The sequence below is a fragment of the Pteropus alecto genome, unplaced genomic scaffold (assembly GCF_000325575.1).
Source record: "Pteropus alecto unplaced genomic scaffold, ASM32557v1 scaffold276, whole genome shotgun sequence".
NCBI lineage: Eukaryota > Metazoa > Chordata > Mammalia > Chiroptera > Pteropodidae > Pteropus > Pteropus alecto.
This window is the reverse complement of record NW_006438074.1, coordinates 3,152,628-3,179,533: the sequence shown is the minus strand read 5'-3', so window position 1 is coordinate 3,179,533 and position 26,906 is coordinate 3,152,628. Positions and strand designations below refer to the sequence as shown.

The 26,906-nt window shown below is 40.1% G+C and overlaps 1 protein-coding gene across 1 annotated transcript in view; it reads right to left on the bottom strand.

The window, feature by feature from the left end:
• MTHFD1 (methylenetetrahydrofolate dehydrogenase, cyclohydrolase and formyltetrahydrofolate synthetase 1) overlaps positions 1-26,906 on the bottom strand; it is a 52,289-nt gene that overhangs the window by 3,072 nt on the left and 22,311 nt on the right. The window contains 19 exon segments of the mRNA XM_006915116.3: positions 1,579-1,731; positions 2,266-2,373; positions 5,187-5,364; positions 6,194-6,294; positions 8,684-8,725; positions 11,038-11,177; positions 11,286-11,397; positions 11,672-11,740; positions 12,998-13,138; positions 13,764-13,840; positions 15,599-15,701; positions 17,678-17,752; positions 17,893-18,000; positions 18,638-18,684; positions 20,283-20,419; positions 21,055-21,228; positions 21,395-21,492; positions 21,935-22,062; positions 26,793-26,902. Of these exon segments, the coding sequence (XP_006915178.2) occupies positions 1,579-1,731; positions 2,266-2,373; positions 5,187-5,364; positions 6,194-6,294; positions 8,684-8,725; positions 11,038-11,177; positions 11,286-11,397; positions 11,672-11,740; positions 12,998-13,138; positions 13,764-13,840; positions 15,599-15,701; positions 17,678-17,752; positions 17,893-18,000; positions 18,638-18,684; positions 20,283-20,419; positions 21,055-21,228; positions 21,395-21,492; positions 21,935-22,062; positions 26,793-26,902 (2,101 nt within the window).

The following is a 26,906-nucleotide window of genomic DNA, read 5'->3' as shown; positions in this document are numbered from 1 at the left end:
AAAGAGAAATTTTTTCCCCTAAACACTGGAAACATTGGTCATATTGATAATCACAAAATTTCTAAAAATAAGGTTATGGGGACATACACATATGAACTTAGATATAAAACTCCAAAAAGAAGCCACCACACCTTGAATTAATGCATAAAATACCCAGATCCTCCAAGTCTTGTTCAGGAAACAATAATAATTAGGAGGTACTGAGAATAGTGACTGTTGGGACATTCAGTTTACGTGAGAAGATGTCTTGGTCCAAGCTGGCTCCCACTGCGAAGGTTTGCTCTAGATGGCACACCGTCCTGCGCTGGGCAAGCTGTATTTCTCTCTGAACTGCAGCCAAACTCCCATTGGCCTGACCACTTAGCTTTGCTTTCGCCCCTCTGCACGCACACATCCTAAGTGACAGTACAGACTGCAGCTACTCCTCTTTCAGCTGGCAGCTGCTGACAATTTCTCCAGAAAGAGTTTCTGCAGTATTCAAGGTGCTGGGTAAATGGTTTAACATCCCTATTAGAAGGGAATTTCTACAAATCCCAAGAACTAATGAATGTTGTAACAAAGCTAAACCTCCTGCTCGCCAGCGTGGCTGAGGAGGTGCTGGTTTGCAGGCATTTGTCTGACCACCCTTGTTATGTGATGATACTGCCCCACACTGAGAACTGAGAGGAGCAGGGCTCACGTATTTAATAACTTGCCCCTGGCCAAAATTGGCAGAGGTGAAATAGGATTTGGCTTTAATGTTCTACACTTTCAAATCTATAATGCCACCTCCTACTACTTTCTTACTATATTGAAAGAATAATAGAGCTCCAAAAGGAGATCTATTGGTTTCCTTTTTCTATTGGCTTAGTTTAATATTTCAATCCTGTATCACAGGTAAGTGTAACCTGCAGATATAGGACACAGGAATGCTCTAACAGGGAAACCTGGGACGGGATCAATGTTAACCCCAGGACAAAGTCTGTCCAAACTGCAATTATGTCCTTCAGTATTCTTCTACCTATTAGCAATTTCCCTCCTTTAATATGCATAAAACCCATAAGAAGGCATTTGATAATTCATCTTGAAGTGTAAATAAGCCATCTCCTTTCACAGCTATAGGGTTCATTCACATTTTAAGGGAGAAATTCTTTACTCAAAAACAATGAATTCCCTGAATTTCAGGCATAAGCTCTAGGCCTCTCAAGAAGACCCAAGAGGTGCACAGCCTCTGTCCCTACCTCACAGGGCTATTGGGAGGACTGAGTTAATCTATGAAAGGCGCCCAGTAAATGTCAGTTGTGAATATATATAAGCACTATCACAGCCTATCAATTAGGCCCATTCTGGATTCAGTCAAGGTCATACTGTCACTGGAAACAGAACTGTCATTCAGTACAAGCAGTCACGGCCTCATCCTTGAACTGACACTAAGATGGTCCACAGCACAAGAATTTTAACCATAACCGGCCCGACTCCAATTTTCTCCTTAGCAATGAACTCTGCTCATTTGGCATCTGCTCGATGCCTTCAGCAAGCAATTTAAGATGAGAAACAGAGATGAACACACAACTCTCTTTGCCTGTACCACTCACTTACCGTTCCTACGAGGGGGTACAGAAAACCAGCCCCAACGCTGGCACGGATGTCACGAATGGGCAGGACAAAGCCTGTGGGCGCACCTTTCTGCTCTGGATTATGAGACAAGGACAAGTGTGTTTTGGCCATGCAGATGGGCAGATTCCCAAAGCCCTGGGGGAAGAAGGGAACAGAAGCAGGACAAATGAAAAGCTGACACCACAACAAAGAACATCTGGGCATTGGGATGACATGGATCCTTCAATTTATTTGAAACATCTAAACTTTATATCTATCTCTACCTCACTGCCCTCCAGCTTAATTATTATAGATTAAAAAAAGGGAAAGAACCTATTGGGTGAGGGAGGTAAGTACTCACAACTATATTCCACAAGTGAGTATGTTATTTTCATCTATATCACCAATTAAAAATGATAGTTTGGTGCAGATAGGAGGCTACAAATAATAGTTTGGTGCAGATAGGAGGGATCTCAATGTTTTAGTAAGACATTTCCTCATGGCTTTTCCACACACTCATACACTACCTATGGGTAGAGAAGAACTTGGGACTGGATCACCTAATCCAAACTCAGTACTTCAAGAGAGAAAAGGCTGCCGCCCAAAGAAGAGCTGGGAGAGGTCTGGGATTCTGACTGCAAGGCCCACTTTATAAACAGTTGAAAGAACAAACCAATGCAGAACAGCTACCTGCTTTGTGTAGACTTCTGCTTTGTGCTGAGCTTCGGGGAGCAGTTCGATGTCATCTGCCCCATAGATCTTCTGTGCAATGATCCTGATTTTATCCTCAACTGGGAGCTAACAGACAGGAAAAAGAGGGAGGGACTGTGACTGGATACACATGAGGACACTTACTCGGGGCATGGGCGCATTCCATGTCAGAGTCCCCAGAAAGGCCTGAAGATGTTTCTATATATATAGACAGATTTGCAAATAGTTTGAGGTTTCCTGGGTTAGAGACAGTTTCTTTTAATAGCAAGCCTCAGATTTTACAAGTGGAAAATGTCCCAAAGAAGTAAAGTTACTGTGTATGTGGGTATATATTTAGGATCTCACTAGGTACATCATAAATAATACTGTTGACAACTCCAGAATAATATTTCTTCATAAACAAAAAGTAATGTTCTAGGACTGGAGAGCAGTCTCTTGTCAAAGCAGACCTGGGATACTGTTTATAAAATAAGACAACCAATATCTATCCATATAACTCCTGGTTTATACATGAGAAGCAGATGCTGTCTTTAACACAACATATTGATTGCTAATTGCTGTTATTACAAATAGTTATAAAAACAAAATCATTTATGTATTAAAAAGACAACCTGGTGATTTATATGATCAACACGCACTGGGCGTGGTACGAAAGGATACACCCTCCATGGTGCCTGAAGCAGACAGTGCAATGGACAGAGGCCAGTGGTCTAACTAGCGAGGGCCTGTGCACCACAGGGCTGCTTCCACCAGGGCAAAGCTTTCAGAGAAGTGGGGCCTAGCTCCTTAAGTGCTGCTGAGCTTAGTTCAGGGCACTAGGATTCAGAGCAAACAGCACGGAAAAATTGCCTAAAGGAAATGGGTAACTTGGATGAGCAAATTACTAAAATTAAGCAATATATCTGACTCTATACTCCTTAGCAACTAAGGCTAAGAGAACACATTAGGTGAGTTTTGTTTTTTGAAAGGAATAATCTATAAAAATAAAAATTCCCTTTTAAACTAAACAGTGATAATTTATGAACGGGCTCTGCATAATGGGTATGAATGAAGTGACTATTCAATTATGGCTTATAAAGAGATTATTTTCATATGCATCTTATAATTAGGCTCTGTAAATGCCAAGGCACATCCAGAACTTCTGAAGCAAAAGTACTTTGTTGAGGGGTGATTTAAGACCAACAGATGCTGAATAAGACAAAAAGTGACAGCCTCTTGTTTGTCAGAGCAAAGAAAGTTCCAAGTGGAAATAGGTTATAAAGTCCTCATTATCCCACTTCCTCCAGGTCTCCCGCTTGCTTTCAAGGGGATTCCTAACAGTAGGCACTGTTAGTTGGGGCTTAGAGAGGGTGCCTATAAATGCTTTGCATTTGTTTGCAAATTTGTGTTCACAGCATTTCCTAAAAAGATGATTGGTTGAACAGATTTTCGAACCAGTCTGTAACACTAAAGCTCAATAGGAAAATGTCCATGCCAATAGGAGTGTAAATTGTCAGTGTATTATATCTGCAAGGGGCAAAGAGAAACAAAAGAATGTTAAAATTCAAGAGTAACAGGGTTTCTTGGTTTCTTCCTACTTTTTTGTGGCTATTTTTGAAAGTCTATGATTATTTTTTAAAAACCAAGCCAAGAACCAGCTTAGAGAATACAAGCAGAATTAGCCACCACAACCATCCCATGTTCCTTCCTAATGAAGTTTCCAGTTGTGGGTATACTACTGAATGTCCACTCACATTGTGAAATACATGAACAGAGAAATAGAAACAAAATGCAACCCTATAACATGAACAACTTTTCTCTGAACTAACTGTATTTTGCTTGGGCTAGACATCATACAGTTTCTTTGGGGATGGAAAGAAGGCTGAAGCCTGCCAGAGTGCTTTGGTTTTGTATCTAAGGACTCCTCTGAACTTCAGGCAGTCTTGTACTATGAAGTAAGCTTAAGAGCACACTGCTTTACTGGGATGGGGTCAGAATACTTTTCTGAGCTTGATGTAGCCCTTTGCCAATTTGCCATAATATGGTTGGTGCCTTAGGTTAAAGGTTGTAGTGCATTACACTCTTGGTTCTACATATAACCCTTTCTCCTGCCAGGAGAGAGACTGTACTGTGATCTTTTCCAAAAGTTAGGATGTGAGCCAACCTCCTGGACCCTCTATTCTGTAAGTACACGGCAACATGCGTTAGTAAGAAAGCTGTCTGGAGTTGAGGGTCCAGGCTCTGGTTGTATAACTCGCCTACATGGGAATCAAACCTAGAGGGTTGAAACTGCTAAACACAGGCCCTAAACAGAGTTACCACAGCGAAACCTCATTGTGCTATTACTTTTTGTTTTTGTTTTTTTTGGCATATAGCAAGTAACCTACCTTGAGGTCATAAAGGAGCTGGAAGCTGCTGGGTACTGAGCTGCAGTGCTTTGGTTTTGTATCTAAGGACTCCTCTGAACTTCAGGCAGTCCTGTACTATGAAGTAAGCTTAAGAGCACACTGCTTTACTGGGATGGGGTCAGAATACTTTTCTGAGCTTGATGTAGCCCTTTGCCAATTTGCCATAATATGGTTGGTGCCTTAGGTTAAAGGTTGTAGTGCATTACACTCTTGGTTCTACATATAACCCTTTCTCCTGCCAGGAGAGAGACTGTACTGTGATCTTTTCCAAAAGTTAGGATGTGAGCCAACCTCCTGGACCCTCTATTCTGTAAGTACACGGCAACATGCGTTAGTAAGAAAGCTGTCTGGAGTTGAGGGTCCAGGCTCTGGTTGTATAACTCGCCTACATGGGAATCAAACCTAGAGGGTTGAAACTGCTAAACACAGGCCCTAAACAGAGTTACCACAGCGAAACCTCATTGTGCTATTACTTTTTGTTTTTGTTTTTTTGGCATATAGCAAGTAACCTACCTTGAGGTCATAAAGGAGCTGGAAGCTGCTGGGTGACTGAGCTGCTCTCTGGACGGCTCGAGCCAGGGCTAAGGCGCCCTTGCCCCCTTCTGCCCAGTGAGTGCACTTGACGGCATCAAAAGCCCCATGTTCTTTGGCAAGGCGGCTGACGAGGTCTAGCTCGGCCTCCGTATCTGTCCTGTAAAGGCAACGCTTCATGTTAAAGCATTGACAATGGCTGAAGAAGACAAAATCTTGTCTTTTTGCCATTAAAACCCATGTGAGTTACCTGCTGATAACTGAACACTAATCAAGTGACACTCCTTGGGTTTGAATCCTAGCTCCACAATTTACTAGCTAGGTGACTTTCGGCCAGTTACTTAAGCTTTGTTGTGCCTTGATTTCCATGTGGGTAAAATGGGAATAATCATAGCATTTATTTCATTGGGATGTCATGAGGCTTAGATGGTAAACACATGCAGAGTACTCAGAACATTCCAGGCACATCATAGGAATCATTAAGTACTCGCTTTTTAAAAATCTTGGTTTCCATTTTGCTGTGGTTAGGCCATTATAACAAGACCAAAACCAGCAGTACAATACCTAAACAACCCACACAAGTTCTCTCTTGCAGGAACACTTCCAGCTCAATACGTTCAACTCTTTGTCAAGACAGCATCCCACCAGACCCAGAGAAATAATGGAACTCCGTAGGTCTATGGCCTTCTGTTAGCTCAAAAGGCCTCTAGAGACAAAAAAGAACATTTAACTTCAAGTCTGTGTGTTATCCATTTTACCCGGTAGAGAAGAAGACCCATAGGAGCCAAATGTAACAGTGGACCCTCAGTGCACCAGTGAGGTGATGAGTTCGCTGTGACATATGCGGTGCCCGTCACATCGCAGGCTCTCACTTATGGCTCCTAAAGCACAGGCTTAATAACCAATAGCAGTAACGGAACCAAAATAAAGCTAAAAGCTTTTCTGACCATTTTCCACAGTCCTCCTTGACTCTGACACATTGTACTTACTTGAATGCATTCACGGCCACTACTACTGGAACTCCAAACGTTCTGGCATTTTCGATTTGTTTCCTCAAGTTACTGAAACCTTTTTCAACCAGTTCCAAATTCTGGAAAAACAACAGTGAAAGTACTGGTCTTTCTGCGAGGTCAGAGAGCAGAGTTGAAAATAGTTGCGGGCTGTTCTTAAAAGGGAACCCGTCTCCTTGAGCCAATAACCACTCACGATCAGAACAAGCTGATAGTGGATCCCCTGATGCAGGTCTCACACCACAGTGAGTGTGCGACAGGGAGCCCATAACACTGTGCCAGCCTTTATGTTAACACTGGAGTGGAGCTGTGCTTGTGTCCTGGCTGTCCTGAAAACATGAGAGCTGGCATATTCGCTATCACCACACCATATCTTACTGACATATTTGCTGTGTGAAGGGAACCAGATGCCCTTAAATAATGTTTATAATCCTTGCGTTTATAGATTTTACTTACTCACATGGCACAATGGTACAAACTAACTTTACTCAGTGTTACGCAGACCCTTCCATCAGAAGATAGAGCCTAGCACTCATTATACAGATGCTATAAGTACTGTCAGAAAACAGGAAGTAATCAGTGATGCTGTCAAAGGTTTTAACGAACTCAACCATGAACCTCCACCGGGGATAACCGAAAGAAACAAATGCCAATTTTAAGAACCAAATACTATGAAATTTAAAAGAAAGCAATTAAGGAAACATACTTTCAAATATGTTTACTGCAGCACTGCTTACAGCACTGGAAAACCGCAAAAACACAAACCTCTTCAACAGGGGATTGGACCAGTGAATTATGATATATACACTCAATAAATATGTATCATGGAGATGTTATGAAAAATGAGATAATCTGTATTACCTGGAACTTGTCAAAGATGTACTAAGTCACAAAACTATGGAGAGCTTAATTCCATTTATGGACAAATGCAAAAATACATGTTGTATGTTCATGAGATTTTTTTAAAGGTTGGGAAACAGTCACTAAACTGTTAAGAAGACTCAAATCATATTTATATTCTTATATTGCTTACTTTTTAAAGAATATTTTATTATAAGCTTAAAATACATTAAATATTTTAAAAATAAAAATATAATAGTCTTATTTATAAAAATATATACACTAGATTGTGAGCAAAAACCAGCAGTAATAGCTCTTGGTTTGTGGATTATATGAAACAACAGAAAATGGGTTGTTAAAGGAAGAAAACCTGAGATTCTTACAAACATGATTTATGCCTTTTTCCTTTAATAATTGAAAACTGAGATTAGCAATTCAGTTGCTATTCTAAAAAGCACTGCTAATTCTTTACCTTTAGTTACATGAAAACCAATTAATTAATATATATGACTGATTGAGAACAGTTTTAAATAAACAGAATTTCTAAAATGAAGATACCAGCTGGGCCAGTTAGGGGCAGTCGTTCTAATTAGACACAGGAAAGGCTGTGGGGTGGCAGGAGGGCCAGAACTGTGAATTCTCCTCCTACGCGTGAATCAGACAAATGACCATAAAAGGAAAATCATAACTCAGAAGACAGGCAAACTCAAGGCACCGACTTCTTTTCTATCTGCTTTTGAAATACTTCACTTGGAGCCTGAACAGTGACCCTATATTGCTTGATAATTTAAAACCTTCCAAAAAAGGCAGAAAAATTGAATTAGTGATAGTAGCTGACCTTCCCATCTCACAGGAGGGCCTCTCACAGAACCACCCCAAACTGGCTCTAGAGATGTTTCTTTGATGGTAAATAATATGAATATGAAAAGGTTTGAGCTCACAATTCTTCCTTGAGCTCCTGCTTGATGCTATAAACCAAATTAGCTTATGAAAACTCTGCCTAGAAAAATAACCAGGATGCTGACCATACCTTGGCCCTTTAATATGGACTTAAATCTACAGAGGAAAAGACATTTCAAAAAAGATCCCTATACTTGTTTCTGGGTTGAATGGCATTTGGGAATCAACCAGCCAATCTACAAGGAAGACAAAGAAATTTCCATTAGTCTACTGTAGGGTTTCTCAGCCTCACTACTACTGACAAGAGGGCCAAATCATTCCTTGTAGTTGGGGGTGCCCTGTGCACTGTACGATGTTTAGCAGTATACCTGGCCTCTATCCATTAGACGCCAGTAGCACTCCCAAGAGTCATAACAATCAAAAATGTCTCTAGACATTGTCAAATGTCCCCTGGGGGCAAAATTACTGCCAGTTGAAAACGCATCATCAATCTAGGGCAGTGGTTTTACTGACATCCTACGTGAGGTAATTCTGTTTTATGAGGCTCTTGTTCCCAGTTTCATTTAATGCAATTCATCAGCACACTGCAGGCCTTTTAGCATCCCTGCTCCCAGGGGCACCCCGAGTCAGAGCAATATCCCCACTCCTTTTCAGATGAGCTGGGTTGAGAAACGCTGATTCAGGGTGTGGTGCTTTCTAGGTCAAGTGATTAGAAATGATTGAAGTTACCTCCTCTATGTAAGCCTTGGGAAGAGGCAGTCCAGCAGTAACCTGGAAGGAAAGGAAGCAAAGTCAGAGGCATTTTCTACTTACAATTAGGTATTAACTTACAGTGGTGCTTGCCATGTTTAAAAGGTCAGAAACTGCATGCTTGGGGGATATACAGCAGTATAAAGTTGTTTCCTGCCATAAGGATTTTGGGCCTATGAGCAATCCTAAGACAAAAAACAAATGACTGCTTTGATAGAGTGGGGGCCTTTGTGGCCTGAACTAAGAAAGTGAGAAAGGACAGATCCATGAGGGCGGGGAGGGGAGGCCATGTTCTGGGCAGGGACAAAAACCTCAGTGAGTGATGCACATGGCAGTGGGTGTGGAAGTGAAGGTGAGCATAGGGAAAAAGGCAGCTGTCAACCTTGCAAAGGCCACCTTGAAATGTCTGCGGATGGAATCTGTGATAAGCCCTGCTATAGGATCATGAGCTGGTCCAAAGAGCCAACCCATGCCCTGTGGAGCTGAGCTGGGGTACATTAGAATACAAACAGGAGAGAAACAACACATAGATTCTCTTCCTCTATCACAGCATATTTAAAGGTGTCAAAATACTTAAGCAGTTAAGTTCACTGTAACAGAGGTTCCTGGTGGCTTGGCCCTGCTGCATCCCCAGGGATGAGCATGGGGGTGAAGGGACCCCACTGTGGGCAATGCACAGATTAAGAAGCCTTCAGCTTTTCAGCTTGGTCTGCTCCCATTCCTTAAAGAGAGACTATGATGCTCCAACTCCAAAAGGGGCCACAGACAGGCAGGGCTGGAAGCAGGGATCTGAGCTACCTCGTTCTCGGCCTTACATGTAGCTCTGTGAGGTAATGCGAGCAGCAGGTTTGGTTCCTTGACAGAGCTGTGTGTGTGCAAAGCCCTCCTCTCAAGTGCCTGGTATTTTTTTTCAGACCGTGAGATCAAGTGGAAAGAAGGAAAGGAGGTGCAATGGTGTGAGGGTGAGAGAGGGGGTACAAGAGAGAAATGTTGGTTGTGATTAGGAAGAAAAAGAGAGTCCATCCTGCACTCCTAGCAGAAAGGGGCATCCTGGCTTAGAAGTGCTTTTGGTACCTTAAGGGCAAGTAAGACTGGAGAGGGTGTGCTGGGGTTGTGTCATGGCCGTGGTTCTCACAGTGAGGCCTGCAGACCTAATCTTTTCATGGGGTCTACAAGGTCAAGACTGTTTTCATAATAATTCTAAGATATTATGGCTCTTTCTACTCTCATTCTTTCTGAATGTACAATGGACTTTTCCAAGATTATGTGACATGGAATATCACAGCAGATCAAATGAAGAAGATGAGAATCCAGCGGTCTTCAATTAAGCCAGATACTGAGGAGATCTGAAAAATGTACAATGTCTAAATTTTGTTTTGGAAAATGTAGTGACTTTTCATTTAAAAATGGTCATTTATGTTAACTCAGTTTTAATACTTAATATAGTTAAATGTCAATAAATGTAACTCACCTAAATAAGAGTTCAGCCCTCAATCATTTTTAAGAGGGTAAAGAAGTTCTGAGACCAAAATGCTTGAGAACTGCTATATTAGGAAAAACCTTTATCACTATACTAAGAAATATTGATTTTGTTCTGTAGGTGAGGGAGGTCTTATTTCCCAAGTTACACAGCCAGCTCAAAGAGGACAGAAATTTTAACACTTCTTTAAGTAATTTCTGAAAACTAGCACTAGGTTTTCACATGCAGGCGCTGAAGAAAAGGTGCTAAAATGACAGGATTAAAAAGTGAAACTGCTAACCAATAGGGATGCAGGAAAACACAGAGTTCAGGTTCGAGATGAACACAAGCCAGTCCTAACCTCTGTTTCTATTACCCAGAGGCAGTCCTGAGCACATCTACCGTTCTCCTCCTCCCTCCCACTCCAGGCTGTTAGTGGTCCCAACCAGCACGCAACTCTCACGAAGGGGCTGACCTCTGTCTCAGCTAAATGGTTTGGCTGGCCAGTTGCCAGTGTCACTATTTAGAGGGAAAATGGGACTGAGATTTTAAAAGAACCAGTGTGAAAATAAAGGAGATTTTGTGTGTAGAGCAAGCACAAGTCCTTGGAGGGGTTTAGATCTAATCAGATGTTCTCCTCAGAAAGGTAGGCCGTGAAGCCGATTTCAGCCGTCTTAAAATGCTGAGAGCTGGTAGTGCCTAAGAGTGATAAGGCGGCCAGCATAAGAACTGTCTGAACATCCTTTGCTTTTGGCACTCTATTAATTATGAGGATAAGAGCAACTTAATGAAGAAATAGGCACAAGTCATCCAGCTTTCCTTTAGTCTTTAAAACATTCCTGACAATCGGACTCTTCCAGCTATTGATCCTCACCGTGGGGCCGCCTCCATGCATTTTAAGAGCCCTGACAGTGGCAACAAGCACCACTGCGTGAGGGCGGAGACCAGAATACCGGCATTTGATGTTAAAAAACTTTTCCATTCCAATGTCTGCTCCAAATCCCGCTTCAGTCACTGTAAGTAAGAAGAAAAGCAACGGTAAAATGCCTCCCCAATATCCTTGATGTTAAACAAACAAACAAACAAACACTGTTTATGCACTGATTTTGCAAAAATATTCACCTACAAACCCTTCAGGGCCAACAAGCTTGAGTGCAATCCGGTCTGCAATGGTAGAGGAATTCCCATGTGCAATGTTGGCAAACGGTCCAGCATGAACAAACACTGGAGTGCCCTGTGGAAATCAAGACAGCATGAGTGAAGCTGCCAAAACTGCTTTGAAATGGAATCACACAGTCAAGGAGATGAAAGTTAGTTGGACTCCAAAAGAAAAAGAGTTCCCAAAGTATTAAATACGAAGCTGCCTCTTTTACATCAGCAATGACCCAATCACAACTATGAAAAAAAATGGGAAGAAAGAGATGAGCGGGTAGAGAAGGTCTGTGACTCCCCAAGAAAATTGTGAACACGGAAAACCAATTCAGGAAGGCAGGAGTCGCTCTGCTCACCTCTAAGGTCTGCATGAGATTGGGCTTGATTGCATCTTTCATAAGCACCGTCAACGCACCACTCACTCCCTACAAAACAAAGGCATGAAACATCAATTCCTACCAATAAACCAACCCTTTGAAACCAAAATTCAACATTCTTAGGTCTTCCTTATTTAGCCATCTTGGACCAATTAGTACTTTTACCTGAACTTTTAGACCATTTATTTATTTTTTTCTGGATATATACTCAGAGGTTACCAGTTATTTTAAGCAGGAAAAAGGAGAGAATGAAAATGACATTCACATGTAATTTTTGGAAATATATGTAATTTTGGAAACAAGCATCTCAATCAAGCTCTGTTTCTTATGGGTGAGGGGAATCCATTTTAAACTAGTTTACAGCACGGAAATGCTAGTTCTTATAATACTGAATTATCTGTAATTTTGGTGTCTGGCCGGAAATCGCTATAGACCAAATTCAATGTGTTTCTCAGAGCTGAAACTAACAATTTACCCAGGAATTCAATACCAACTCTTAAACATTGGGTCCCTCTTCTAAGCTACCCAACCATAGCTGAACAAATTAGTAACAAAGATAAAACTATGGATCCCACTTATAGTCAATATTAATGAGTTTCTAAGTTTCGGCTTTGAGTGTAAATTTTTAAAACAATTTCCCTTTTTACACATATTAACTGTGAAAATAGGATATTAGTATTTTCTCCCTTTTCTGAATTCATCTGACAAAATGATTGTAATCACATACAATCATTTTGGTGTATGTCAACACAAGTAGGCTTTTAAAAAATTAATCTGTAAGATTATTGCATTTCAAACCTCATATTATTTTGCAGACGGTTTGGAAATAACTCGTAAGTACAGAACTAGCCTAGTAGGACTATCAGATAACTGCCCAATGAGTTAGTCCCAACGTGGTTATCAGCTTGGACATGGCGGCCAACAAATCTCATGACAAGAAGCCTCTGGGCAGGGAGACCTCATGGGGAGAAGCCAGGGTGTGACTCCAAGCCCAACTACTAAAGGCCTCACATGGACTCTTGATGTCCTCTGCAAATTGAAGCCATATACCCACTCTGGGGAATATTCACAGGTTGAAGTCATTGCTCAAACCATCTAAAATCCGTGGTCTATTACTAGAGCATACCATCTGTTACTCATTATAAAGTACTTTTTATAAATTTCATAATTATTTTGTAAGCAGCAAAATCTTATGGAATTTATTAGTTAATTACAGCATAACTTTTGCTATCAGTAACTGCTGAGAAAAGCTAGGACAATGGGTGTGCAGATGCATCACCAAGCCTGGAGCGCCTGGGTACCCACCAGATCTTCGGCACTGATGGGCTCCCCTTTCTTGCTCGATGCTACCACCATTTTGCTCAATCTCTCTCTCATGTCTTCTAGGGAACTGGTAAGAGCCAGGACAGCCATGATTTCACTGGCTACAGAGATATCAAACTGGGCCTGTTGAAAGGAAAAAGACACAAGAGGGAAAACTTAGTTAAACAAGAAATGTGAATTGCAAAAGTAATCCATGTTGGCATCTGCATCTTAAAAAAAATAATTTAAATGGATAGAATAATAGAATAGTACACAAAGAACTTAATGAAAATACCCCTCCAATAGGAAAAATTTGTAATGAACTATTCCAAGATCTTGAGTAGTTGATTTTTTAAAATAAACATTCTAGTAGGACCAACAATCCCTGTGAAGGAAGCTTGTAATCTTGTAGTATGGTTTCTGTAACATATAGAAGACACAATACAGAACCTCTTAACACTAAAGACACATACTGCAAAATGGCCACAGAAAAGAAGCAATTTAAATCAATTTGTGTGCAAGGATTTTCACTTGGGGATCTCCACCCCCAGGAAAAAATGCTGGGTGAAAACATACAGGTGACACATGGGATTTACCGCAAAAGCTGTCAGGAGTGCTCAGTACCACACCTACTCACTTCCATTTTAAAAGGGAGAAGGCAGAACAACACCTGGCAGTATCAGTTGGATGAGAGAGGATGGAGGAGGACAGAAGGAGCAAAGATCTGGTTCATCTGAACTAATTTACTTAGAAAGGAACAAATAGTTACCGTCCGTGTGTACCCTTTCTCCGTTGGAGCCTGTCCAATTGTGATTTTCCTCAGGAATCGATCATTGGTATCCAACACTATAGTACAAAGGGAAAATACAGAATAATGTTTAGTAAAAAGGCCATAAAAGTAAAGAAACCAGCCAAGTTTTAAAGCAGCCAGTCTAACTTAATGTCTGTCTATTAATATTTGATTCCAAAATTGATGGCAAAGCTAGAAATGGGTTTGAGTTAAGAAATGATGTTCATTTATTATAAATGTGCAGAAATTATTTTTTAAAAAAAGAGTAGGGAGTGACTTGGTTTTATTCTGTCTAGAGAATTCAAACAATTAACTAGAAATCTGGAATCTATTTTAACGCATATTTGATATTAGCAGAAAAACAGAGCAGGCCATAGTTTTTCAAAAAGCCGAGGTTTGTGGTGGTGTTCTGTGGGATGACTCACTGACCTTACTGAGAAATACAAAAGTCATAAATGCAGGGTCAGGCAAATGCCTTTTGAAGCATGCTGGGCTACAGACCTGTTCTTTCTTTCAGCACACTTAGAAGAAAACAGTATACAATCTATCCAATTGTATACTCTTGGAAAACATGGCAAAGATCAACCAACTAACCAATCTGAATTCTACCTCAGGACTAATTACTGTTAACATTTTAGTGCATTCCCAATTTTGTTTTTTTATGTGCCAAAAAATAACTACAAAACACAAAATGAACAACACACCGGCTACACTCCAAATGAGTCAAAGAGGAGAGGCATTTTTAAGGCACTTGATAATATGCCAAATTATTTTCCATAAAGACTGTAATAATTTAAATAGCACTCAGAGAAAGACACACAAACACACACCCTCTCACTCGATAAGCAAAGGATATAATGTATTGTTGAAGCCTACCCTTACTTTTCAAAAAATACAGTGTCAAGTTCCTTGTATCTAATTTCTCTGTATAAATAGTCAGTCAATAGGTATGATTCATTTTTTTTCTTGTTTGCTTCTTCTTAGAAAGCATGAATTAGACAAAGCAAAGGAAAAGTGAATGAGATACTAAATTTTCAAAAGAGATCTTTAGCTCATTCCTCATAAAATACTATACATCTGTCTAAAGCTACTGAAGCAAAAGAAGAGAAATATCTAAATGGTTTTATATATTAAGAGAATCGTCTTAAAAACGCTATTAGCTAGCAGCAGTTGCTGAACCAATGAAAATCACAAATACAGTCAATAAATTGGCCATTAGCTGCATTCTGCTCAACTGAATGAAAATTCCTTCTCGGCAGTGATACAGGATAGATGGATGCACTGTTGGTACAAAAAACTCTAAGCTGGGCTGGGCTAGTTGTACATAGAGAAAAGTAAGATATAGCAGTGAAGTTAGGCAACTCACTCACTAAACTGCCAAGTGTTTAAACCTTGAAGGCTACCTACTTTGTTACAAGTGAATTGCATAAAATGAGGTAAAAATGAGTAGGCAAGCTAGAGAGCTTCACGAAAAATCAAGTCACTTATGCCAGATAAGAGTTCTGAGAATAAAGGGCAACATGATTCAAGAAGTAATTAAACATAATTTCTCTACTTCACGACACTAAAACTTTTTGCATAAAATGAAACTTGCAAAATGTTATATTTGGTTTATGCATGAACTTCCTTGAAACTACCCTCACTCCAATCAACACTGAATAGCCAGCAAATGTCCAACTAACCCAACAAAAGGAAGTCTGATTAAAACACCAATACACAAGCTTCTAGACCTTACATTTTTCAACAACTCCCACAAAAGGCGTGGGGTGTGCTGTATAACCAAAGCAAATGGGGTGTGTATATGGCTCTGATACCTCTTTGCCAAGTTATGGTTTCTGGATCGATATCCAATCTTGCAAATCTGTTTATCTCTTCATCTGTCAGTGTGGTAGGATCAGTCTTTTCAATGCCTAGCCTCTGAAGAGGGAAGAAAATTAAAACATAAAATAAGACAAAACGAACAAAAGCATAATAAATCTAAAAAATATTTTTTGATTCCCTATCCCCAGATAAGGTCCTCTCTAAGAAATATAAACCATGTTGAATTCAGAAAGGAAAACTATGATCCCTTCTGCTAAACCTTTATTTCTGACTGACTTGTGTACAAAGGTATTAACATGTTTGTCCCTACAACCCCTCACCAGAGGCACTTCCTTAAGCCTAGCGCTAAATAAGCAGTGACCAAGAAGTGTTGTACCTAATCACCAAACCCAAACATATTGAAAGGAAAAGCAAAGAGCAAAGTTTTTTCAATCAGACAATTAAGAAGCCCAATTCCAATGAAATATTAGGAAGGGCAAAAATAAGTATCAATCAATAAAAATCAATGTAAATCACTTGTACATGCCTTTTATGCAACATTATACTTTCACTGCCTTCTTGCTGTTCCAAAAGGCACAAAGAGAGTTTGTCTCTTCCTCTCCACAGAACTTGGAAATTTTATTTATTTACAATATGTACATGGATCACATCCTAAAATGGAAAATGCTTATAAAATGCATTCTCCTTTTTTCTAACTCATGGTAGATCTGGGTGGGCTCCAGCAAGCCCTACTCTTCCCATAGTTTCTTTCTTCGGCTATGAGGACTTTGTTTTAAAACCTCAGATGTGTTTTCAGAGCTGGTGCTCACTGGCTTGTCAAACAGGAGGCCTCACAAGCCTAGGACATGACACTGTACAAAAGGCAGCAAAGCTCCAGTCACAAGGCTGAGAATCTACCGTCTGACAACCCGCTCGTGACTGAGCACCCAAGGGGCAGACTGCTTTAACACTGTGTGAAAGGGGAAGCCTGCGGACCCAGGAAACAGGAGACTGAGGTTCTAAGTCCAACCCTGTGAAGAGTACTGAGGCCCTGGACAAGTTCCTTGATTTCCAATCCTAGAGCTCTTTAAAGGATCATTTGAACATTGAGTCTAGCACCTCCCCACACCTGACAGATAAGTTCCATTAGCAAAGGCAAGATTAGAAGTTGCTGGCTCTTTCCATGGCAATTTGCTGCCTTGAAGAACCCAACTCTTTTATAAGTCGGATAATAGTTGACTTACCTGATGCATAGGATTTTTTTTTTTTTTTTGGGAGAGGGGTTGTGAAAACAAAATAAGCTAAGGAATACCACACTGTGTAAAAGTCACTTTTTCTAAAGTCCAGGAAGAATTAAAGTACAATTCTAAATATGAACAGAGTTGTAAAGCAAATAGAGCAAAATGTAAACCATGCATCTGGGTAAGGTGGAGCTTCATGTATTATTCCTGCAGCATCAAAATATAAAGTTGTAAAAATGAAAAGTAAATAGAACTATTGTCAATACTACATATCCAAGGAATGTTACAGTTCAATCCTTTTTATTGTATGGATGTTCCAGTTTGCTTATCCATTTATCCACTGAAGGACATTTGGGTTGTTCCCAATTTTGGAGATTATTGATAGAGCTGCTAAAAACATTCATGTTCTTGTATGAATACAAGTTTGCATTTCTCTTGGATAAATACCTAGCAGTGAGATTTCTGAATCATATGGTATAGTATATGTTTACTGACTACAAGTTTTTTTTATAAAAATTCAAATTAAATATAGAAGTAACTACTCTGTGCTGGGAAGAGCAGGGATTCAAACTCCAAAAGCTGCCATGCTGGCATCCTAACTCCTGTTCATGCTATAAAGGAAATGTCTTAGCTGACGGCAGACTGTGGTGCTCTATTTATTCCGGGACCAACCACTTGTGATTTATAGATAAATGAGAAATAATCTCTACCACCAATCTTTGTTATGTATATCATAAGACTATGGTTATGGATGTAACTTGATCTGAAATAGGCTACTCTAAGGAGATTTTTACCTTCTTATTTATCACCCAATTTCATACAATAACAAAACTGAAGAAGGGAAAAGCTTACCCGTAACCTTCGTATTTGGATGTCAGAGAACTTTCTCACTCCATTTATTGATGGTACCAAACGATTAAAGAGAGCCTTAAAGAAAAAAGGAAAAGGTCTTATAAACAAGAGGAACCCCACTGCCTTGCTATGTACATCATCAGTACTTGAGGGATCAACATTAATTTGGGTGCTTCAACTTTTTCGAAAGTGCCCACGGGGCCTCAACACCATACCTTGTCAGTCTGGGTCAGTTCATGGAACATTCGGGCATCAATGGCCGCGGCAACGAGGTTATTAGCTGCAGTGATGGCGTGGATGTCACCAGTGAGGTGGAGATTAAACTACAAAAGAGTAGAAGCCACATCAGTCTTCCAACTTCTCTGCGTCTTTCCAACACTCATTCTATTGCAACCATATCAATTCCTATGTTAAAGTCAATGTAAAAGTGCAGGCAGCACAGCCGGTGGACAAACACCCAGACAGGCAGATCTGGAAAACGTAAATGAATGCCTATCTGTCCTCAGAGGAAATTGTGGTTCTCCCTAAGTGACATGTCCAGTAACCACAGACACCACACCACCATGAGCAACAGCAACAGTGGATTATTGAGGACACTCACGTCCTTCGAACAGTGAAGAAGTACCATGGAGCAAGCCAACTCTATGCCTGTACATGTTTCCTATTTCTGGAGTTATTACTCTGAAGTTACTCCATGTTGGTTCTTCTCAATCTCATGCTTTATTTGATCACTTGCTTAAAATTATTATTCCCACTGAAAGCCAGACTTCAAGTCTTTGTCATGTCAAAAAACTAAGCTGTCTCACAAGTTTGCAAATTAAGAGGTTTTTCCCTTAAGCGTCCGTCACTGCTGCTGAGAAAGAGGTCATTTGTCCACTAAGACCTCTATGATGAAACTTAATCTCTGGAAGGAAAAGCTATATTAAAGGGTCTGATTCAAATAATTCCAGGGCTATTTACCTCTTCCATAGGAATGACCTGAGAGTAGCCACCACCTGCAGCACCACCTACAGGACAGGTCAAGGTGAGACTCGTGTTAAGCATACTTCTCCACAAAGAGATTTGGAAGTCAAATAAAAGCAAAATGGATTCTGTAACTGCTATGCATATTTATTTATTTACTGTTTACAACCATTTGGACAGATTTGATCAAGTGTTTCCTAATTTTCTCTTGCCAAGCTAAAGCATTTAATCTTGCTCATGTTGGACAGCCTCTCAACTGAAGTCTGAGTGTAACTGACAAAACCATGAACACATACATACCTACTCATTATCTTTAGAAACAGGTTCCCCATGATTCCTAACATCTGTTAAAAAGACCCAGCGTACAGTTACATAAAGGCAAACTAGTTCAATTTCAATACTCTCATAAACGCTACTAAGGATTTTAGAAAAGGAATATTTGAAACACACCAAACAAGCACAGACTGCAAGTCTTCTTAAATAGGAGACATATGTTAGAAAACAAGCAGCTTAACAGTTAGATTTTTGCTGACCCATTTGGATTATTAACAAGAGGCCAGTCAAAAATATCCAGGCCTTCAGGTTATCAGTGAGATAAATATCCATTTGAGCTATAGATTTTATGTTTTGTTTTTTGAGGCAGAGACCATGCAATGAAAATGGGGCAAACTGTGATATGAGGAAAAGGAAGATATTGGGTTCAATAAGCAGAATAAGGGAAAAGGCTCATTCTGATGCTGAAAAGGGATTGTTAAGCTCAAAAGCAGAAGAACTAAGTCAGCACACTTATGAAATATATCACAACGATAGAAGAAGCACAAAGGTGTACCCCGAGTTAACATTTGTAGTAATCACTAGAACAAGCAGAATATGTGACACCCTATCACTAAGCAAATGAGACAGCTAACTCTAAGAACCTACTATAATTAGTAAAAAATAATTTTAATTAAAAGAACATCACGTTTGCAATACTGTAGCTATCAAAAACTGAATATGAAGTATGATTACTAACCAAGTATTCATACAATCAGAATATGAAGTATGATTACTAACCATGTATTCATACAATCAGAAGAAACAGTGTTGTCTTAGAGACTGAAATAGACAAGGGGACCCATTGTGGTAATAATAGTGCCTTTGACTCAGTTGCCTCTGAGGTCCCAGTTGCTGCTATTATAAAATGTAGATAATACCATATTATATTAGGAAATAAAAATAATATGCATAAACTGCTTTACACAAAACCTGGTATAAAACATATACTCTATAAAGGTATGGCTTCTTATTCCCATGGGGTGAAACATCTGTAGGATTTGTCTGTATCTCTACAAAGTCAACATGGTGATTGGCAGTTATGATTACCTTTATTGGTACTGTTGACCATTAGTCCTATAAAAGCATCTCTGCCCACATATTACCCATTCCAGGAATCCCTGTGCAATGTCAAACAGGGACAGCAGGAGCTGGGGTGATCTAATGAAAGACTCCACTGAAAGCATCATGATAGGGGGTTGTGAGAAAGACATTCCTAGTGTCTAAATAAGCTGAAGACCCCATAAACATTCATGGGTCAAGTGGGCCAGGGAGGACTGAAGGAGAGGCAGGTACCCTCTGGCCACCCAAGATCTAGTCCTACCGATACCTTTTATTCCAAAGGTGGGGCCCTGAGAAGGCTGTCGTACACATGCAAAGACATTCTGATGGAGGTGGGCGCCAAGGGCTTGCACCAGCCCAATTGTGGTCGTGCTTTTCCCTTCTCCCAGGGGTGTTGGAGTTATTCTTCAAGATGAAAGCAAAAGAGGAAGATTAAATTTATGGGAATTAAATTGATTTCAATTGCTATGTCAGACCTAACAGATCCTAAAGAATGACTCTTATTTAGAATAATGACTTCTTAATCAGAAGACCTGAAAAGGATCTTTTCCAAGAGTCTTAATTGTAACTTCTCCCAAGTTTTAAATTAAAAAAACATTGATGTGTTTTAGTTCTTCAAACTATAAGGAGCAAATATACTTTATCTTGTAGAAAGATACTGTTATGATTTAAATTTCTCAATTTAGTCTGAAAATCTAGCTTTTATATGTAACTTTTCCACACAATAAAAATGAATGTTCAATAGATGTACTGAATTAATAAGTTTGGGGTTAAAAAAAGCAATTCCATTTGAAGACTAGGTTTTAAGACCCAACTTTTCCACTTATTAGATGAATAACAACAAATTTTCTCATCTTTGAAAGGTTATAATCCACTCTTAATTCATGGGGTGGCAACACGGATCAAATTAGTTAAAAATACCTGTGAGAACAGGTAAGGATCAAATTAAAGGAACCTCCACATAATATATGCAACAACTGCTGGTAAAAACAATCAGGGTTAACAGGAAGATTTAATGGGCAAATGAATAAAAACCATACCCAGTCACCACTACGTATTTCCCATCGGGCTGCTGCTTCAGGCGTTCCAGCACGGACAGCAGGACTTTGGCCTTTGTTTCACCATAAGATTCTACCTCTTCAGAGAACAGACCAATTTCTCGAGCCAGGTTACGAATGGGCTTTGGCTTGCAGGATCGTGATATATCAATGTCACTTAAAAGAAATACAGAAAAGATGTCAGTGCCGATTCAGTGAATTAATCCCATCACGGGAATGGCCCACCCCAACCACAGATGGTGCTTTCAGATGGGCATACATATAGCCTTGGCTACAAACCAACGACCCACAAAGTTTTAAACCAGTACAGTTTTATTTTTACCTTGGAACAGGTGTCTTGAGGTTAAGGTGGTTATACTGAATCAGCCACTTTCCTGGCTTAAATTTCTCCAGGAAACGATTTGCACTCTCTACTGTGCTCTAAACAAAATGACATAAATGGAACTTAAAGAGGTTAATAATATAAACTCTACCTCAATTCTTAATCCTGGGTCACGCAAGTTCAATCACAAAATGAACAGCTTTATGATCTACTTATAAACATGCTTTAATTCTAGGCAAGGGTCTACAGGCACTCAACATGCCCTGGGCTGCTTGCATCTCCCTATATTAGCTGGTGTGTGTTAAAAGCCAAAACATACCTAGCAAAGTCAGTGTGTTTGCACTTCTCTTTTCCTCAAGTTTTCATATTCCAAAGTAAATCAGAATTGTGCCTCCCCTACCTTTCCTCTACTAATATGACCGATTTTATTTGTTTTCCATGCCTTTTTTTTTTCCCCAATGGATTCATATCAAAAGCTTCTGTACAGGTTTTATGGCATTTCTACTTGAATTCTATCAGTTTCTTAGAACTCTTACACACCTGCATTAGCATTGCCACTGTCATGGGCCCAACGCCACCAGGAACAGGAGTGATGAAGCCTGCCCTCTCTTTGGCCTCACTGTATGCCACATCGCCCACAACTTTTCTCCCATTTGGTTTTGTATCGTCTGTCGAGGGGGAAAAAAATCAAAGCAAAGTCTCAGAATTGTAATCCTGATGTCTTTCTAAATTATCAAACATGACTGCTTATTCCAAAAACTAAGCAGAGCTTAGGGTGTGTAGTCCCAACTGGCTAAGTATCAACTATACTTAAAAGCTATAGGATGATAGGTGTTTGCTATTTCCTAGGGAAAATTTATTTTACTTGCAAAAATTCACCAGGTGCTTTAGTGTTTTTTTCAGAACCAGAAGAATCCTTTTCTAGTCTGTCAGGTAGCAAATAAAAATACCAGCTGTTTTTTATTCTTATAAACTACCCAGTATACAATGAGCACCTTTTAAAATGTTAATTCGTTAAGGCCTACAAAGGAATTTTTTGGGTGCACAAGCTCCAACTATGTCACAGCTGCCGGATACCGTTTCTACAGCAACTGTCAGCATTTTGTAAGCTCCATGCGTGAGATAGAGGAACAATTCAACATCCAATTCCAAAGATGAGCAGCTACTTAAATGCATGCGAAAGGCAAAGAATGTAATAATTATATTGCCCTTAAAAGGATACAAGAATAACTACAAATCCAACCAGCAAAGAATAGCTATTCAAGAGAACAAAACCCAATAATGCATCACTGCTCACTCACACAAAGGACATCCTACACTTGGCTTCAGTGCACTTCCGGGGACAGGCTGGGGGACAAGGCTAGACCTTGCAGCGCGAAGGCTTTGGAGTAGGATCTGGTAGGATCTTAGCCACTTCATTTCTCTTTGATTGGATTTCCACAACCGAGAGAGGATGCTTCAGTGTACAGCAGGTCCTCAAATAACGTTGTTTCAATCAACGTCATTTTAACAGTAACGAGGAAAAAAAAATTGATTCCCAGCCAGGTCCATTGTCTGTATGGAGTTTGCACATTCTCCCTATGCATAGGTTTTCTCCGGGTACTCTGATTTCTTCCAACATCTCAAAGATGTGCACATGAGATTAACTGGTATGTCTAAATTGTTCCAGTCTGAGTGAGTGAGTGAGTGAGTGAGTGTGTGTCCTGCAATGGAAGGGCATCCTGTCCAGAGCTGGCTCCCACCTGGAGCCCTGAACTGCCTGATAGGCTCTGGTCACTCAAGACCCTGAACTGAAAGAAGTGGATTGGAAAATAATGACCTTACTTGTTTTTGTTCATCTTTCTTAAATGTATATATAGCTCATAATTATTTCAGTGTTGTATATTAGAAGTGTTTTAGTCTTTATTTAGAAGTTTGGTGATTTTTTTTGTGACCAGAAATATGCTATAGGAACTTAACTCTTGTTTATATCAATCAGTCTATAGTAAAATTGGCTTCATTATAAGTTGTTTCACTTAAAATAGCATTTTCCAAGAACCTATTGATGACTTTAAATGAGGATTTACTGTATAGCCAAAAAGTCAGAATCAAGAGACCTGGGCTCTAGAATCAGCTCTTCCACTAACTGGTAGTCCTCAACCCCTGTGGGTTCCTGAGTGACCAGGAGTCCAAAGATGCAAAGAAGGAATAATACTATTTATTTTACAAGCTTGCTGAGAATCAAGTCAGAAAATGTACATAAACATAAGAGTTTCTCTTCCCAACCTACATACATAAGATATTTCCTATATACTATACAGAGCTAGTGAATAAAAACTCCTCAGATAGTTTCAGATTTCTAGAAGGTAATAAAGCAGCAAGCTCTGGCAGAATATTTCCTCTCATAACCACTAAAGTCATTTCAAAATGCCAAGAAAATACTGTTAAGGGTTTGTCTTTTGTACAGATTTCAATAGTCTAACACTGAAGTTAGCTTAAAACACCCATGCATCTCTTTCTATTCATTGTTAGTCACTTTCTCCATGTTTCTGCATAAATAGGAGACATATCAATTAAATACTGCACTGGATTAGCTAAGGTTTGCCACTTAAGCAAACAGTGTTGGCTTGAGCGCCCTCTGATGTATATCCAGTATTTCAAGGAAAAGTATGATGCAGTCTGGAAAAAGTGACCACTTCTCAATCTACTTAAGTGTACAGCTTCAGTAACCAACAAACATCTTGGTAAAATATTCCAGGCCTAGAATTTCTCTTTTATTGGGGATTATATATACAAAGTTCCAGCTGGATAATTTGAGATTAGATTGGGATAGGGTGGGGATTCTGTTCCCTCTTTTTATAACCCTTCCAAATAAAACAATATTAATCTAGCCCTTCTCAAATTATCTTTAGTAAGCCACGTAGGAAGAACTTTTATGAATTCCTCTGGCCAATACATTCTGCTCTACACTTGAGACTTAAAAATATTCCTTTTGGGGGAAAAAAAAGTACACACCTTAATTCATTCTTAATTTAACAAGTGACTTATGATGTTATCCCTGAGTAGATCACGAAAATGATTTATATAACCAAAATATGAACCAAGAAGCAGCCCAGCTATGAAACATAGTGTTTCGAAAATGAACATTTGCAGAGAATAGTCTTTAGGTCCCCCAGCCCACCACCCAAGGTCTGTAACTCAGTGATTCTGCTGTCCTCAGGGAATAATAAAATCCAGGCTTACCGATGCTTAAACACCTATATGCCCAGGATCAATAAAATTACAGTTGACTGGGAAGGAAAATAATACTTTGATCTTATTCATATTCAACCATCTATATGAGGAATAAATGTGAACAGGACAGTAAGTTTCATGTTTAAGTCTACATTTCATACCTGTCTGCAAGACATTTAAGATGCCCACCCAGGTGTTTCTTCATCTTCTTCAAATGTAGTCAGAAAGAATGCCAAAAGCAGAAATATGATACTGAAGATGCGACGTTTTAAACAGAATGAGCTTGAATGCCATACTGCAAGTATTCAAAGTGAGGAGTTGTAGGAGAGCACTTTCTTTATCACCCATTAGATAATTACACTACAAGAAAATGAGTGCTCAATTATGAGTTAGTGTCTTAAAAGCATGGTAGGGAGAGTGGGAAGGAGGTTAAAAACAGTGAAGGCTTGACAGTGACTAATGTTCCTGGCAGCTTACTGTCTATATTTCGAATTTGAGATGGGAAGGGAGAAAAAAAATTATTCTTGCTATAATTTCCTTCGAATATTCGATAGATACGAGCGCCAGCAGTGATAAGGCATAATGCTGGATGTGGCGCCGCAGAGACCAAGCCTTGAAAAGTTGACTGTCTAATGGAAAAAAGAACAGGACACCAATTAGGAGATACAGATGATAAAAGAAGCTCCAAGTTCTGTGGGAAGAGAGGGAGGGAGAGAAGCGTTTTCAAAAGGAGAGATCATCCTTTGTTGAGGGGAAATCATACAAAGTTTGGAAGGAAGAAGAGCATTTCAGACAGAGAGAAGGTGGGGAGGAAGCGGTTGAAAGTGATGATCACAGTTGAGCTGATGCACTTGTGCAGCCCCAGGCCTGGGGTGGTGCTTGATGCACAGAAACAGTCACTTAATTAAAGGCTGTTCTTTCTTAAATCTATGAAATACATATACAAGCATTCACTGTGTTGTCCTTTCAAACTTTATGTTTGAAAACTTCATGAAGAAAGAACAGCCTTCTCCACTAAAGATGCAGGCACAGACACTGCAAAGGAGAAACAAGGATGTGTGGGAGGGCGCATGGTCTGTTTTACAAAATACATGTGAGAAAAAAAAGGCTGCAGAGGTGGCTGGAACTAGTACAGGCTTAAGGAATCTGACAAATAACATGGGAAGAGGCTCATGGGCCCACGTCAAGGTGAATATGGCAAGACCATAGAGATGGATCTGAGCGGGAGTCAGACCAGTAAGAAATTCACAGCAGTCCATACAGCTGAGACTGAGGACAGAGAAGAGAGGAAAAAATCCTAATATTTAAAAGTGAATCCAATATAGGGATTGATTGGGAGGGAAACTAAAAGGTGCCAGACCTATGGGAAGGAAGAATGGTAATACCATAAATGAAAACAGGGAGTGAGGTGTCACTTAGGGAGGAGGATGCCAAGTACAGTTGTGGATATGGCTGTAAGGCTGGCTTTGTCCTCTTTGCCTAGTAAAAGCCCAGGTCAAACACCTGCTTTATAAAGCCTTCTAGAGTAGGGGTCCCAATCTCCGGGCTGCGGACCAGTACCAGTTGGTGGCCTGGTAGGAACCGGGCCACACAGCAGGAGGTGAGCAGTGGGAGAAAGAATGAAGCTTCATCTGTATTTGCAGCAGCTCCCCAGCACTAGCATCACCATCTCAGCTCCACCTTGGATCATCAGGCCTTAGATTCTCATTGGAGCACCGGCCTCTGGTGCCAAAAAGGCTGGGGACTGCTGCTCTAGAGGAATTTTGGCAGAATGAGTCCCTCTCCTGGAGTCTCACAGAACTTTGCAAAGATGACACTATATTTTAAATCCATCCATCATTTATTAAAATAAAGGGTGATCTCTACACGAAGATAGAGTGAGATCTCCCTCTTGCCCTCTCTCCCTGGACAAAGATCTCCCTCTTGCCCTCTCTCCTTGGGAGCTGAAAAGGACAGTAGCTAAAACCACAGATTCGACCATAAAGCCGATCTTCCTGCCAGTGGCAACTATGCCATCTACTAAATGCATGCACCCACAGGCAGGTCACTAACATTGAACCTCAGCACTCCATGCTTAAAACGGGACAAGTGGTTCTCACTTAGGCTTCATGTGATGATTTAGTTAGCTTCTTCTGCCTAACCCTCCACCAGAAACCACCTTCCTTCCATCTCCAGCAACACTCACCTGAGACGTAATTGATTCCACAGTCGATGACTATTGCCCCAGGTTTGATCCACTCCCCTTTTACCATTTCAGGCTGACCAGTAGCAACCACCAGGATGTCACCTATTTACCTAG